This window comes from Aphis gossypii, chromosome 2, assembly GCF_020184175.1.
Source record: "Aphis gossypii isolate Hap1 chromosome 2, ASM2018417v2, whole genome shotgun sequence".
Lineage (NCBI taxonomy): Eukaryota > Metazoa > Arthropoda > Insecta > Hemiptera > Aphididae > Aphis > Aphis gossypii.
In genome coordinates, this window is record NC_065531.1 from 74,254,925 (window position 1) to 74,270,105 (window position 15,181).

At 24.7% G+C, this 15,181-nt stretch overlaps 2 protein-coding genes across 2 annotated transcripts; both read right to left on the minus strand.

Annotated features, from left to right (window-relative positions):
• Positions 1 to 1,959: 1,959 nt before the first annotated feature.
• LOC114121435 (tumor susceptibility gene 101 protein) lies at positions 1,960 to 8,350 on the minus strand. Its single transcript, XM_027983776.2, has 10 exons — positions 8,162 to 8,350; positions 7,693 to 7,758; positions 5,841 to 5,925; positions 5,667 to 5,732; positions 5,418 to 5,581; positions 5,223 to 5,346; positions 4,258 to 4,577; positions 3,458 to 3,658; positions 3,242 to 3,375; positions 1,960 to 3,185 (listed from the first exon to the last, which is right to left on the minus strand). Exons 2-10 carry the CDS (start codon positions 7,735 to 7,737, stop codon positions 2,999 to 3,001), a joined length of 1,326 nt encoding a protein of 441 aa, XP_027839577.2. The 5' UTR covers positions 7,738 to 7,758; positions 8,162 to 8,350; the 3' UTR covers positions 1,960 to 2,998.
• A 1,421-nt stretch (positions 8,351 to 9,771) lies between these two features.
• Positions 9,772 to 13,655, minus strand: LOC114121498 (mediator of RNA polymerase II transcription subunit 27). Its single transcript, XM_027983882.2, has 6 exons — positions 12,450 to 13,655; positions 12,224 to 12,368; positions 11,998 to 12,122; positions 11,826 to 11,919; positions 10,670 to 10,897; positions 9,772 to 10,593 (listed from the first exon to the last, which is right to left on the minus strand). Exons 1-6 carry the CDS (start codon positions 12,629 to 12,631, stop codon positions 10,459 to 10,461), a joined length of 909 nt encoding a protein of 302 aa, XP_027839683.1. The 5' UTR covers positions 12,632 to 13,655; the 3' UTR covers positions 9,772 to 10,458.
• Between the last annotated feature and the right edge of the window lie 1,526 nt (positions 13,656 to 15,181).

Consider the following 15,181-nt stretch of genomic DNA (forward strand, 5'->3'; position numbering starts at 1 on the left):
AAACTAAATTCAAATTTTTATTTCTGAACATATAAATTAGTCTATGTCCTATCCAGACTAACAATTTGGTTCAATTATTAATCAGATCAAAACCATATAGGTGGATAGTCCAGACTACCAGTTTTTTTTTTTTTGTAAAGTTACAAAATTATATGTATTATCTACATCAGTATAACCCTAATAGCAAAATTGCCAGAATAAAATATTTATTACGTATGGAATAGAACATGTATATACTCTAGGAAATATTCTATCCTAATGCTGAGCTAAGTACTTCAATTGTAAAAACTTAAAAATACTGACTAGATATTGTTTGTTTAGCAACACTTTACTCATTTTGAGAGTTCTATATTCATTTCATTCTGTGAGCCATTTTTTTCTCTACCAAAAAACAATATTAAAGTACTTTACTTATTAAATTATTCAACTTATTCATTTTTTAATTACAACATAATATATTTTAAATTTAAAAAATGTACTTTACATTTTTTATAAATCAAGTTTCAGGTTTAAATCTATTGAATATACGTACAACTAGTTTAATCTTAATGAATAATCATTGTCTGTACGAAAAATAGTAATTAGCATTACCCAGTATTCTACTTAATTCTCATAATATAAAGGTTACTCTTGGATGATGTATATTGTATAGAACATAAGCAGCAATCATTAATTACTAATACCAGTACCAATTATGAAAATTAATTGAGGTTATAAGGTGATTAGTAGTATGAGTAGTATCACTGTTAAAGTATCGTGGATACAATATCCAATTTAGGTACACAGTGCCAGGTAGACGATGATAGTCTATAGAATATAAATAAACAAGTTTCAGATATTTAGATATAATTGAATAAAATTTCTCTAGCATTTAAAAATAAAAAATTTGCAATTTATTGACCCCATCTATTTCAGATTTTATTTATTTTATATACTGATGATGAAGAACAGCGGTGGTGTCAACCCCCCCCCCTGGCCTTAAAAAAAATTGTTATTATAATATATATATAAATTTATAGTTTTGTTTATTTTAGCAAATTTACAACCGGGATAGTCGAATTGCACTTGAGTTGAAAAATGGTATTATGGTCAAACTGCAATTGGGTTAAAAAAAAGTATTTCCACAAAACAATCATGCATTTGAAGGAGTTAAACGTTTAGAAAATACTCACTTCCTTCCCGCTTACTACAGGTTTAGGAGTTAGGACTGACAATGATTTTAATCATTAGCATGGTTAGAAGATGTAGATTCCATTAATCGCAATTGGGATATTGTAAAATACAAAATTTGCAACTGATTACAAATCTAAAAAATAAACTGGAAAATGATGTTTTAACATAATTAAAAATAGATACTTATATTTTGATGCAGAATACTGATACAAGATCTTGAATTACACAGTACTAGAAAAAATAAATGATATTGAAAAATATATTAACTTTTATGCTCAAAGCGAATTACTAAGCTAAAATTTTTAATTGATGTTTGTTATTAGTTTATAACTACAAAAAAATGTAAAAATGACAATAATTATATTTGACAATTTAAATTAAAAATTTAAAAATTATATTTATAATATTATATTATAACATGATGTATGTAGAAAACCATCATTTTTAACCATGCCAATGATTAAAATCGTTGTCAGTTCTAAGCCTCTAAGTGGGAAAAGAAATTAGTGTTTTCTATGATTTAACCCCATAAAATGCATGATATTTTTGTGGTAATACTTTTTTTGAGCTCAAGTGCAGTTCGACCATTACTTTTTTTCAACTCAAGTGCAATTTGAAATAAGTTAAATTTGACCATACCCATTGTATCACTCCTGGAAAATATATTTTAGAGGAGAGCAAATAAAAAGGTCATTAAATTCCCTCCCTCGGGCAATTCCTGGCTACGCTACTGAAGAACAGTAGTTAGAATTAAGAAATAGAATTTTCAAAAAATATTCAAAAACATTAAAATAAAAATATTTATATATATTGGTTTATAATTTCTTTATATTACACATAATTGTATAAGTTATATTATATTTTAATATAAGCATAATAATCTAAAACAATAATATAAGAATATTTTAATAATAATTTATAAATGGCCAATTCAATATTATTAACTGAACTAAAAATATAATAGGTTAATTAATATGAATAAAGTAGTATCATTCCTTAGATGATTAAATCTTTATGAGTTGAAATACTTATATAAAATAATTTAGTTAACATATCTCTAAAATAAATTTTAAACATTTAATACAACTAATCATTTCTTTGGGCCATACTCACACATGTATAAGTCCATTATTTTATTGGTTGATAAAATAAGGTACACCTATTACCTATTGTATATTTTTAGCTGTATTAGTTTAGTATAACAGTATCAAAATATTAAAAAATTGTATAAAAAAAAATTATTGAATTTATACATGTGGAAAAATAATATAATACATATATATCAATTTTAAAATTAAATATATTTTGTGGATTTGATCTGTATACAATTAATAATAATAATTTAATATCTTATACTTCAATATAATTGTATTTTTAGCTTTAATGTTGTTTCATATAATATAAGAAATACTTTCTTTTCTTACAACAAAGTATCATGACAAAACGTAAAATTGATAGTATGTTATATATTAAAACTTAAGGAGTAAAATAGAATTTAAAATGAAATGATAATTATTCAAAAGATATAATGATTAAAATATCAACTCTGTGCACAGTAATAATAAAACATTAAAATTAAAATGATTTGGTTGATAAAATGTTATTTGAGACTAACAAAATTCAGCAAATTGTTGATATCTAGTATCTACTACTTGCAATAGTTAACAGAAGAAAATATACTGTTACAAAACAAATAACAGAAGTAGTGTTATAATATATCATTATATATACTGAAAATGTTTTACCTCATTTTATTTATCTGTAGAAATTAAACATCTTATTTTGTAAATTTTATCTTGAATCTTATTAGTTTATTTTCTTTGAATTAAGCCACTAAACCAGCCTTGTGCCTGCATCGTTGCATCAAAGCTCGCAACATAAATTGTTTACGAGACAAAGAACGTACTTGTTTCAGAAATACATCAAGATCAATCACACCTCTTCTTAATGCTTCTCCCATATAATAAATTGCATCTTCAGTCGCAGCTTCCTCAGCAAATGCATTCAATATTCTAATAATCATAAACATAATTAGTAACTCATATAATACAAACGTATATTTAATTACTGTTTATAAAGAGGTGCAGTTGTAGTTACAGCATCATCAATATCAATATTATCTTCTTTAGATAACTTGGAAATAGCCATTTCAAGTTCTAATTCTTTATCACGCAATACTTGAATGTTTTGTTCTAATTCAGACTAAAACAATACATTTTAATTTATTAGCAAATCAAAATATAAACAAAACTAAAGAATTTTGATAAGATGAAATTTTGTGTACCTTTTCTTTATTGAGACTTGTCAAAATAGAGTCTAATTTATTTTTTCCAAGTGATAATTCTCGATGAGAATGTTGCAATATATCTAATTCGGCTTTATTCTGGGCCATTTGTTCATTAAAGCGCCTTCGTACTTTATCTTCAATAGCAGATAATAAAGAAGCTTTGATATGTTCTTCAGTAATAGTACCACCATCATTCAACTATAGGTAGTAAATGCACAAATATTTATTTGTTGTAAGTTATAAATAGAGGAAAATAAATAAAGAGAAAAAAATCTACAAATCTATATTATTTATACTATATAATATAGTACGTTGCAGACATTCAATAAAATCAACATAAGCAATGAAACCTACATTAATAAATACTTCTAAAATATAGACACACTCTTAATAGTGATTGTGAACAAGACAAAATAGTCCTTTTTTTTTCAAATCTAACTTATATTAAGGGACTTACTATCACAACTAGTTTATCTCTTAACTTTTCATACAATAAATAAATGGTTTTACTGTATCAACAAGGGCATAATAAAACGTTTTATTTTATATTTAATCGTATACAACTTTAATTTGCATATTGATATTTATATTGCCTAGTATTTCAACTTAATTACTAATTGTCATATAAATTGAAAAGTTACAAGTGATAAATAATTTATAAGAATTATTAAGTTTATAAAAATAATTATTGTTTTGTATATGAAGAATTAATACAAATAACAATTATTTTAAGAATTTTTTATTTATACTTTAGGATTTCTAATAAATGTATTAATTTAAATTAAAAAAAAACTTACCCCTGTGGTAGAAGTATTTGGTAAATTACTAGCAGTTGGTGGGTAAGGAGGATATTCTGGCCTAGCTGATGAAGGTTGCTGTGGATATGGACAGTTCTGTGAAGAATTTTGTGTTGTATATGATGGAGTATAAGGTAGAAAATTTGAAGTATTTGTGGAACCTGTTGGATAAGGCGAAGGTGTAGGAAACTGATTATTATACAAAGGATAAGGAGTATTAGAATTGCCATGGTATGTTGTGGAAGGATTAGAAGTAGCAGTAGACGATGTTGGTATTGAAGGATATGGCAACATCACATTAGAACCAGTGCCGCCGTATGCTAAATATACAAATGAGAAAATTAATAATAATTAAAACTATACTCCAATTTCATTAAGAAGGGACCGAGGCAACGACCAGTTTATGTTAAGTAATAATCCATACAAAGTCAAATATCTGATCAAATTACAATATTATAATACAAGTCAGCTGTCTAGTTTCCTTCTTAATGTTAATTGAGTATAATGAATTATATAAATGTTGTATCTTTAGGGTGATCATAATATATATTTTTGGTTTTTAACAAGATAAAATAAAATTAATTTTTCAAAGTTGTCAAAAATCACAGTCATAAAAAATAAAAATAACATGATTAGAAAATACTTGATTATCCTAGCCTAATTAGTAAAAACAATTGATGAGTCAATACTTCTTTTGCAAATAAATAATGATTATAATTATAATCTAATCATGTATTCATAAAGAAATTACGAAGACATTATACTTAATATAATTTTTATTTTAATAGTTTGTTAATTATTTTAATATTTAAAAAATATATAAATCTGGATAAGTGTGGACTAGTCACTCATACACAGAATATTAATGATATTAACTATTAACATTGATAAAATATGATAACAATATTTCCAAATTTTCAACCAAAACTAATAAGTATACAACTTATAAATTGTATTAAACTTACGTATTTGAGTAGGATAAGTAACAGGATTTACAGATGGTTCAGTTCTAACAACTGAATATACAGGTGGTGTTTCTGAAAAAGTTGCCGTCATTACTCCAATTAAATCGAGAAGATTGGACGTAGTCTAAAAAGGTGTATAACAAATATAATTTAAAAATAGCAAAAATTGAATATAATTATAATTTAATGTATTACCGGAGTCCAGTTATGTAAATATGGCAAATAAATTTTACCATTATGATCAACATACATTGACATTTTAATTCGCATATCCATTGTAGGTTTCACATAACAGATTGGTGCATTATTTGGATGTGTATCCATTAGCCAGATACTAATTGGAATGTGATAAGTAGTGCCTTTTAAAGTAAAATTAAATAATTCATTATTATTATAACAATATTACAAATACAAAATTATAAACTTAAATTAGTAAGTAATTACCTTTAAATGTAACGGGAATAGTACCACTCAGATTAACTAATTTCTTTTCAATCCTATTTGAAAACACTGAAAAACAAAAATTATTTATTATAATTTATTTTTAAATTGTAAATGAGAACTTTAGTACTAACAAATTTAGTATTAATAAAAATATGAATGATAAAAATAACTTACAAAATGTCTCAAAATTACAAATGAGTCCATGATAATAATTTAATGTTTTTATAATTTCTTTTTTTGTATTTTCAGGAAATTTATACTGAAATAAAATTGATATCAAGTATTAAAAATATAAAATTATACAATGCATTTAATTCTATATTTAGTACTTGTGCGTTATGGCGACTACCATCACCTCATTGAGACTACCTTGATTCAAACGCATGGTGTGCAATGCACGTCTTTTTAATACATTTATAAAACTATCCAAAGCTAATGTCAATGTATCTATTGATAATGTTGTTGGCAAAATTAAAGGCTATGGGCATAGTTTTTTTAACCCTGTGACATACCTTAGGTGGTGTTGCATAGCTAATCGAGGGATATTTATGTTTTAAATGTCAGAGCGAGCACAGCGAGCAAGTGGCAATGCTGGCCCCTAATTTTCCATAATAGAATTAGAAATAGAATTCACTAGCAAAATACAAGATTAAAGTGGAACACGGCGTCACTATAACCCATAATATGTGGTAGTCGCGATAACACATATGTAGCCCGCTGTAGTAGCGATAACGCACAAGTACCCTGTATTTTATATTATAAATACAAAATAACCTCTGGTAACAAATTTTTAATTTATAAAATATATAAAAAAAATATATTCATTGTAGTGTATCCACATCGATAACTATTTTATTCAATATACACTGTATATAATAATGATATGACAATTTTACATTAAAATACATTTGGATGTGTCAGATTATTGCGATACACTCTGAAAATAGATAATATTTAATTCTAAAAAATTTGACAAAGAAGTATATCTCTAAATCCACCCTTGAAATGTTGCTTCCTGTAAAAACTACATAACATGTAATTTTCAATAGGCTGAGCACATTTTTAAACAAAATTGGTAGGTATCAGAAAAAAAAAAGAAATTAAAAGTAATTTTTTCCTAATAATTGATGACCAGATGTAATCATAAAGAAAATTGATTCTAAAATTAATGGTAATATTATTATGAAATATTAAATAGTATTATCACAAATGGTATTTTATATCAAATTATTACATTAACGATTAACACTTTACAATCAGGTAAATGCCAAAATTAGAAGGATATGAGAGATGTATCAAAATCAAAATTTGATCAGGGGAAGTATGGCAAAATAATTTTTACATTGGGCTCTAAAAGTTTTAAAGCCGGTTCTGTCCCCCTCCAGGTGTTAATGATTCAGAAATTAATTACTTTTGTTTTTTATAAATAATTAAAATCACATTACAGTATTACACATTACCAGTAATATTTAGATGTTTTAAATCTTTTTTAACTTCATAATCAGTGCCGTAACTAGAGGTTGGAGACATGGGCGCAGTAATTTAAGGGGCACATTTGAGTTAAATAAAAATTATAGATAGGTACCTATGAAATGAAACAAAAATAAGCGCCAAAATAAAATTCGCCAAGGGCACATGGAAGGTAATTACGGTACTGTTCATAATCTTCATACTTTGCCTTTTGAGAAAGAAAAATACTTAATAGTTATAACAGAGTAAGATTTCTAGATATTCAAAATGTACTATATTAGGTATATCATTCAGGCTACTTATAAGTTATAACTACTATGTAATCATTGTAATATCGTTACTCTTATTATTATTTTAGGATTAAAACTTTAAATTTATATCATGCTGAAGTACCTCCGATGGGTGGTCTCTTCCCTCTGTCTTTCTCTGTCTACTGTTCTATTTTATCACTTAAGCTTATTGTTCATTAATTGTAACAGATTGCGTAATATAAAATTTTGTTAAAAAAAAAAAAAAAGGTATATCATTGTAATTAAAACATTATTTTAAAACTTACCATAGTTAAATATGATTTTAAAAGACTATCTTCTACTCGTATCATTTTGAGTTAATATTTATCTTCCTAAAACATATTAAAATAACATTATTAATTAAAATGTAAGCATCGACTAATCTCAGTCATCTGATAATTTAACTATAAGCAACTAATAAATACATAACTAAATACCTAATAAAAGACATGGAAATGTTTTAAATCACAAATGTACGACTACTAATAAACATCGGATAAATTTATGGAAATTCATATATACTATATATTGATTTGTTACAATAACTAGAATAATTTATTGAGTAGAGATGAAAATTACTGTAAAAATAAAACTATATGTAATTCAAAAAGTTGGTTATATTACCGATGTAAGCAATATTAAAACGATTAAATAAATAATAATTTCGTACTAAATTCTTAACAACGTATCGCAATATTGAGTTATTGAACACTTTTAATGAACAATAAAACTTACTTCTATATAATTAAAGAGCTTCACTGAAATCGAGTTGTGGTTTTATTGTACTTTTAGGATGTATTTTAAGAAACACGTAATAATTATCAATCAATATTCAATATGAAAATAAAATTGAGGAGTAAAATATTAAAAATGAAAACTTACATTTATTACATATATACACATTACTATTATAGAGAATATACCATATTGTTATTAATTACTATTTAGTTTTTACTATCAAGATCGAGATCTGTGAACCATATGATGTTGAGTACAAAAGTAAGAACAAAATACAAATAAATCAAATGATAATAAATACTGAATGTTGTTGACAGATAAGAAAACAAAAACAGAGATAAGAAAATATGTAGAATAAATAACAAATAACAATGTAAAACTAGAAATTTTTCAATAATTTTCAATAGGATTACCGTCGATATTTGAAAAAAATTTAAATTACAATCATACTTAGTCATAGACGTGCGTACGAAATATGCAGGGTATGCCGCATTGCTGCTACGCTCCATAGTCTGCGATTTTTGGAAGGGGCCCATCCATGAGCTATAATTCATATCACAAACTAAATAGAATTATAGAATTTCTTAGTTAATGTTATTTTTATTAGAATCCAATTAAAATAAAATTGAAATTTATAGTTACATAAAGAGTTGATACAAGTGGGACTCAAAAGAAACTGGCATATACCTATTAAATAAAATTTAAACTTGAAATTTCAACAAAGTTATGCTATGTTTGTAAATTACTTTATTAATTATAAATTATTGTTTGGCAATGACTAGCCAGGTATATCACAGCTGCAGGCTATGGGCTTCGGTCCGCTGTTTACTAAACAAAAAGTAAAATTTTTTTAACTTTTTAATAAATAATAATTATTATGTATGTCTCCTTAAAGGTATCCTAGCGTAAGTGAGATACACAAATGGAAATAAAGAAAACATTTAGAAATATATTAAAATATATTTATTTATTTTTTAACAAAACTACCTATTAAATTGCCAACTGAATTTTGTATATTTAATTAATGTGCCTTAAATATTATACCAGTAAATGAATATTATGTTAAGTCCCATAATTGGCAGTTTCTGTGACAAGTCCCACATATGAGCCATGAGTGTACATCTTAATGATATGTCAAGATTTCATATAAATTTGGGAGGAGGGAGGGGCAAAGCTCCCCACAATACAAATTGACACTATAAGTATTTTGTACCCAGTGAACTACTTTTATGTGGATATCCCTGATCCAATTTAAGGTGTTAAAAATTGTTTTAATAAACCTAATTCATAAATTAAAAATCATAAAAATTACACAAATATATTTTGGTTATTGCATCTTAAAGAATAAACTTTTAGATATTTATTTTGACATAATATGCAAATTTCAAGTAACCACAGATATAATTTTTTAAATCCAATTAATGGAGCACACTTTCAAAATATTAATAATTTATCATTTATAGCAACTGGCTAAAGAATAGAATAAAAAATACTAGAGAACACATCAGTTTATGTTAGATCTTCATACTTACTTAAAAACATTTTTTTGGAGTTGATAAATCAAAGGTATTACCTTGGTCAATTCACTATAATAATAAATTTATGCATTCAATTGTTTACATTTTATTTTCATTTTCAACATGACGTATTCATTATTTTAAAAATTAAAGAAGTTTAATTACTGTATTATAAGTATTAACATTGATTAAATATACTTAACCATATTTAATCAATGATATTGAACTAATAATAATTAACTTATTATTATCATCATATTTTGTATCTTTAAAAAAAAAAAAAAACAAATATAATCCCACAAATAAATACTAAATAGTTATAAGTACGAAAATAGAATTGAAATTTCCATTATCCTGCATATTGACTACTGGAGTGTGATAACTGAAAAGTACCTTACAATCTTCACAGTTCACTAGTTACTGCTTAGTATTTACTAGTACTTAATAGTTATATGCACCATAAAATAATTGAAAACTATAACTTGATATTTAAGAACTACAGACATAATAAAATCAAAACATTAAATTATGAACTACAAAAAAAGTCACAATTAGAATCAAATAAAAATTAAATTATGGTATTTAATTTAATACAAGATCACAAAACAATAAAAAATATGTGATTATTAAATTGTTTATAAAATAGTTTGCTTATGTTACTTAATATTAAATATCAAAAACTACATTTATTTTTATTATAAAATTATAACTGTTTAAGGTTAAATTAATATTAATCATAAGTTATTAAATAACTTAAAATATATTTTGAATGTAATATTATGGTTTACATTCATAATGGTATGTATCTAATGATCTTAGATCTCTCCAAGTTGGAGGATATGCATTAAGCAATCGATTTCCACATGCTTTACATACTGAATTGAATAATATCAAATAACTATTGAGCCATGTCTGCAAACGAAACAAAGATAAAATTAATGTTTTGGATATTTTTAATTTAAACAAAAAAGTTTTTAAAGATGACTACCATGAATGATCGAACTGAAAGATCTGGCAATGTTGGTGAAGAGAAATGTAACATAGCTGCATTAGCATGATCAGTTATCTTACGAAAAACATGGTATCTTGATTCTTGCCAAAGCTCTTGTTGTAAACTATTAGGGTTAATAGGTTCATTAAATCCTTTAACAATAACCCATTCAATCATAACTCCTTTAAATGATATAATGGCTTGTAAAACTCTACTTAATCCAACCTAATACATAAACAAAATTCAAAATATTTTTTAATAAAGAATATATTTCACTTCTTGAGATAAAAACTTATTAATAAACAATATTGTATTTAATTATTTATCTCTCTTCTAGGTTTTTTTTTTTTTTGTAAAAATTGGTATCTATTTCATAAATAAAACTTAATATGGAATAAATGCAATTTATTCATCATGCTTATTTTCCAATTTTTTATTTTAAAATGTATATTAAAAAGTTTGCAACTATTTTTTACATAGGGAATAATTCTAAAAAAAAAATATCAAACCTTGAAGTAGTCTCAATAAAAATTTTAAAACACTGCTTTTTTATTATATACACTAAATATGATTGAAAAATTAAACTTTTAGCATCATTCACATCATTGTATCATTTTATTTATTAAAGTAATTAATATCTTAACAATATTATTTTTGAGTATTCCAATCATTATAAGTCATTAAAATAATTATTGTTATATATTATATTATTATAGTTTTAAAAAAAAATAATGCATCTTAATAAAATTAAACTTAGTTGACTACATCAGGAAAACTTAATATTAATATTAATAATAATAATAAAAAATATAGAAATACTAACTTATATAATTTAATTTTTTAAAGTTAAAAAGTACCATCAATACATAAATAATAGTACATAGTTATTCACCCCTTATAAAGATTTTTTTAACAGTTTTTAAAAATTTGTATTAAGGCTACAATATTTTTTTTTATAATTTCTATTGTAAAAAATGTTTCAATGACAAGTTTTAGTACCTTAAAATACACATTTTGAAAAAAAAATGAAAAATGAGTAAAGGTATTAAATTGCATTTTTTCTATAATGTTATCAACAATTTTAGTAAAATAATATAATTTTTTGAATTTACTTAAACTGTGAAATAGAAAATAAATATTAAAATAAAATTACCAATAGGACAACATTTGATGCACAGGGTCTTGTTATTGTAATACTCATATCAGGAAACATACGATCAATATTAGTTAAAAGTACATCAACAGCTCTAAAAATATTTGTAAGAAAATTAATATTTAAACATAAGTTATTATAAATCATTATAATATTATAATAAGATATTTACTGTGGTGATATATTATGTAAACTTGACTGCTGTCGCTTTTTTTTATTAGTACTGGAATTGTAGTATGATTTTTTTAATGAATTATGGCTTAAAATTTGTACAGCATTTGAACTAAATTTATGCACCTAAAATCATATTACTTTGTTAGTTAAATACAAAATTATGTATGTGTTATAAAAATCAAAGTATAATTAAACAATAATTATTTATCATTTATAATAGGTACTTTATCAAGCCATTTATGAGAAGACACAAGAGGAGTGTATAATGCTTGTCGATCAGATGTACTTTCTTGCGTTAAAAATGATGTATTGTACAATAACATAGCACCTGGAGGACTTGATAAGGACCCAACAACTTGCTCAAGATCTCTAAAAATTAAAATTTACAAACAACCATTAAATTTTGGTTAATTTAATTTTAACAGTTATTAAAATGTTCTATAACTAAACCTCATATGAAGTCCAAGTTTTCCAACCATTTCATTCATAGAATACATATAGCGATTATCTTTTGTGTCTGTTTGTGAACCATCTTCTTTAACTCCTTCACCAATTTCAATAATAAGCTGCATTAACTCCAACCTTAATGTTCTAACGGTATTTAAGGCAACTTGCATAGGATTCAACTCCATATTATTTGTATTCACGTATGTATAAAAGAAGTAAATGTGAAAGAAAAAAGTAAGTTTGGTAAATAGTTTCTTTAGGTGTAGGACAATTTAACAGTTTGTAATTATGTATAGAAAACTATAAGCGATACACCGAATTTATTATTAAAAATCAAAATGTGTATGACAAATAGGTATTAATAATATTTACCACGAATTAACTAATAACTAAAATATGGATATAAGCTACTAACAGCATCGTATACTATGTAAACAAATTTATAATAATTTTGAATTTTGTATTAATAAATAATAATTAAAAAACAGAATATAACGTTTAATGTTTAATTTATAATATTTTTTAATCACAAAATAAAGTTTAATCACGAATAATTATTTACTATATTCTCCGGTGGCTAGCATTAATCCGAAAAATGATAAGGACCCGAGAAATGATTAAGGTCCTAAACCGAATAAGTACTACCAATCGTTGTTAGTGAAATTACCTATCATTTATAAATAAAAATAAATGTACTAATTATTTTTTTTTGGATTAATAAAATTTTTTACTTAAAACAAAAAAAAACACGTACAATTGCGTAACACATAGAGACGAGTCAGGCGACTGTTCGCGTTCGGAGTGCTTGGATCCACGGGGAATTGTAAAAAAAGAGGAGATTACTCTGTTAAAGAAAAAAAATAGTTACCAGAATTCTTCTGCCACGACAGTACCACAATACTAATCTCAACTCTGAACCAACGTATAAAACTATAAAATAAAATCTAGACTTACACATAAACAAAAGAACCATAAAATAAGATGGATAACCAACGACAAATATTAGTAACAATTTGCAAATTTCAGGAATAATGACAATAATAAAAAAAGAAAAAACACACGACAAACGATCATGGGGACATTGGGAACATAAACAAGAGTCAAGAGACAAATAATACACGGATGACAAACTAGGCAAAACACTACAGCATCTTAATATATATATATATAAAAACGAGACGATAAAAATATACAATAACTATTACTAAGCATAAGGGCAAAATTATAGAATAATAATAATATGATATTAATCATTCAGAAATATACAACTAACTAATCAAAACCAAAAATAAAAATTTATGTTTTTGGATGATGATACTATTAATTTAAAAAAAAAGAGAGAGAGAGAGAGAGAAAAGAGAAAACATAACCAACTATCGTAACTATTAACATTAATTATCAAAAAATAAATAAATAATAAATCACTTTCTTATATTTACATTTTATTATTTCAAAAATAAACGCCTTCAGCAAGACTTTAAACAAAATTAAAAAAAATAAGCTACAACAATAATACACACACGCACCACACACATAATATACATAAATATTTACAGATGAACGACATCGAAAGATTCGCTCAAAAAAAAAAAAAATACAAAAATTACAAAACGCAATAAAAAGAGTGAAAGGAAACATATAAAAAAAAAAAATTGAAAATGGGATCAATCCCGAAAACAGGCACTAACAACGAAAACAGAATAAGAATACAAAAAAAATGATGAAAAAATCTAAGAGGGTTTCAAAAACTTTGTAAATTTCATCGAGTCTCTAGAATAGTAATATTAGCACAACGTGAGACAAAAAAAAAAAACAATAAAAAAAAAAAAAAAAAAAATCGAAAATTTCAGTGGTCTATAAATAACTCAAAAAAAGTCAAAATTTTTTGAAAATTTAACTATATACGGATACCACTGACATTAACATTTGGTGAAAATTTCAAGTATTTTCAGTGATTAGTTTTTGAATTACAACCATAAAAAAAAATCGATTTGGTCGAAAACTGGTTTTGCGTAAAAATTGCCGTTTTTCCGTCATTTTTTTTTTGTTTTTCTCGATTTTTTTGAAAACTGTTGGAAAATGTTAACTTTTTACCTCTATAATGCACCAAGGATATTCACTTTTACATCGGAAACCACCCCCATTGTTTGAAATTGGAGCATTATTTCGACTAGTTATGCTGTACACAGACACAAAAACAAAAAAAAACACACACCATTGTAAAATCAATACATTCATCACTTCGTTCAGAATCTAAAACTACATAATAAATATCCATAAGAAAATCTATTCATAAGTAGAATTAAGTACATTACATTTGCATACAAAAATATAATCGTATTATTATCATTCTCCCCTCCCTTTCAACGCACAAATTTAATGTAATTGTCCAATGTAACTTGTCTCCAATATTTCATATTTTATAAAAAAATTTTTAAATAAATAAGTAACTTAGCATCATTTCAGCAAAACCACTAGATAACCAATAGATAAGACTATAGTTTAAAATACTAACTAACTACTGTAATATTATACTATTATGTATATTGTATATAAAAAATAATCTGTAAGTAGATTAATAAAATATAATGTAAAATCAAAATATTTGTATCATATTATAATTTACGCAATAGAAAAATAAATATCAATGCATTATTATAATGAGCCTCAAAAAAAAAAGAATGTATTTTCAGCATAATCAACAATTTACGAGTCATCAAAACGGCGAAACACAA

Coding starts and splice junctions, on each gene's coding strand:
- LOC114121498 (XM_027983882.2), bottom strand. CDS start 12,631: ATGGAGTTGAATCCTATGCAAGTTGCCTTAAATACCGTTAGAACATTA. Junction 12,369..12,449: donor AAACTTGGACTTCATATGAG/GTTTAGTTATAG, acceptor TTTAATTTTTAG/AGATCTTGAGCAAGTTGTTG. Junction 11,920..11,997: donor TTACATAATATATCACCACA/GTAAATATCTTA, acceptor AAATATTTTTAG/AGCTGTTGATGTACTTTTAA.
- LOC114121435 (XM_027983776.2), bottom strand. CDS start 7,737: ATGATACGAGTAGAAGATAGTCTTTTAAAATCATATTTAACTATG. Junction 5,926..7,692: donor TAAAATCATATTTAACTATG/GTAAGTTTTAAA, acceptor ATTTTATTTCAG/TATAAATTTCCTGAAAATAC. Junction 5,582..5,666: donor TATTCCCGTTACATTTAAAG/GTAATTACTTAC, acceptor TTACTTTAAAAG/GCACTACTTATCACATTCCA.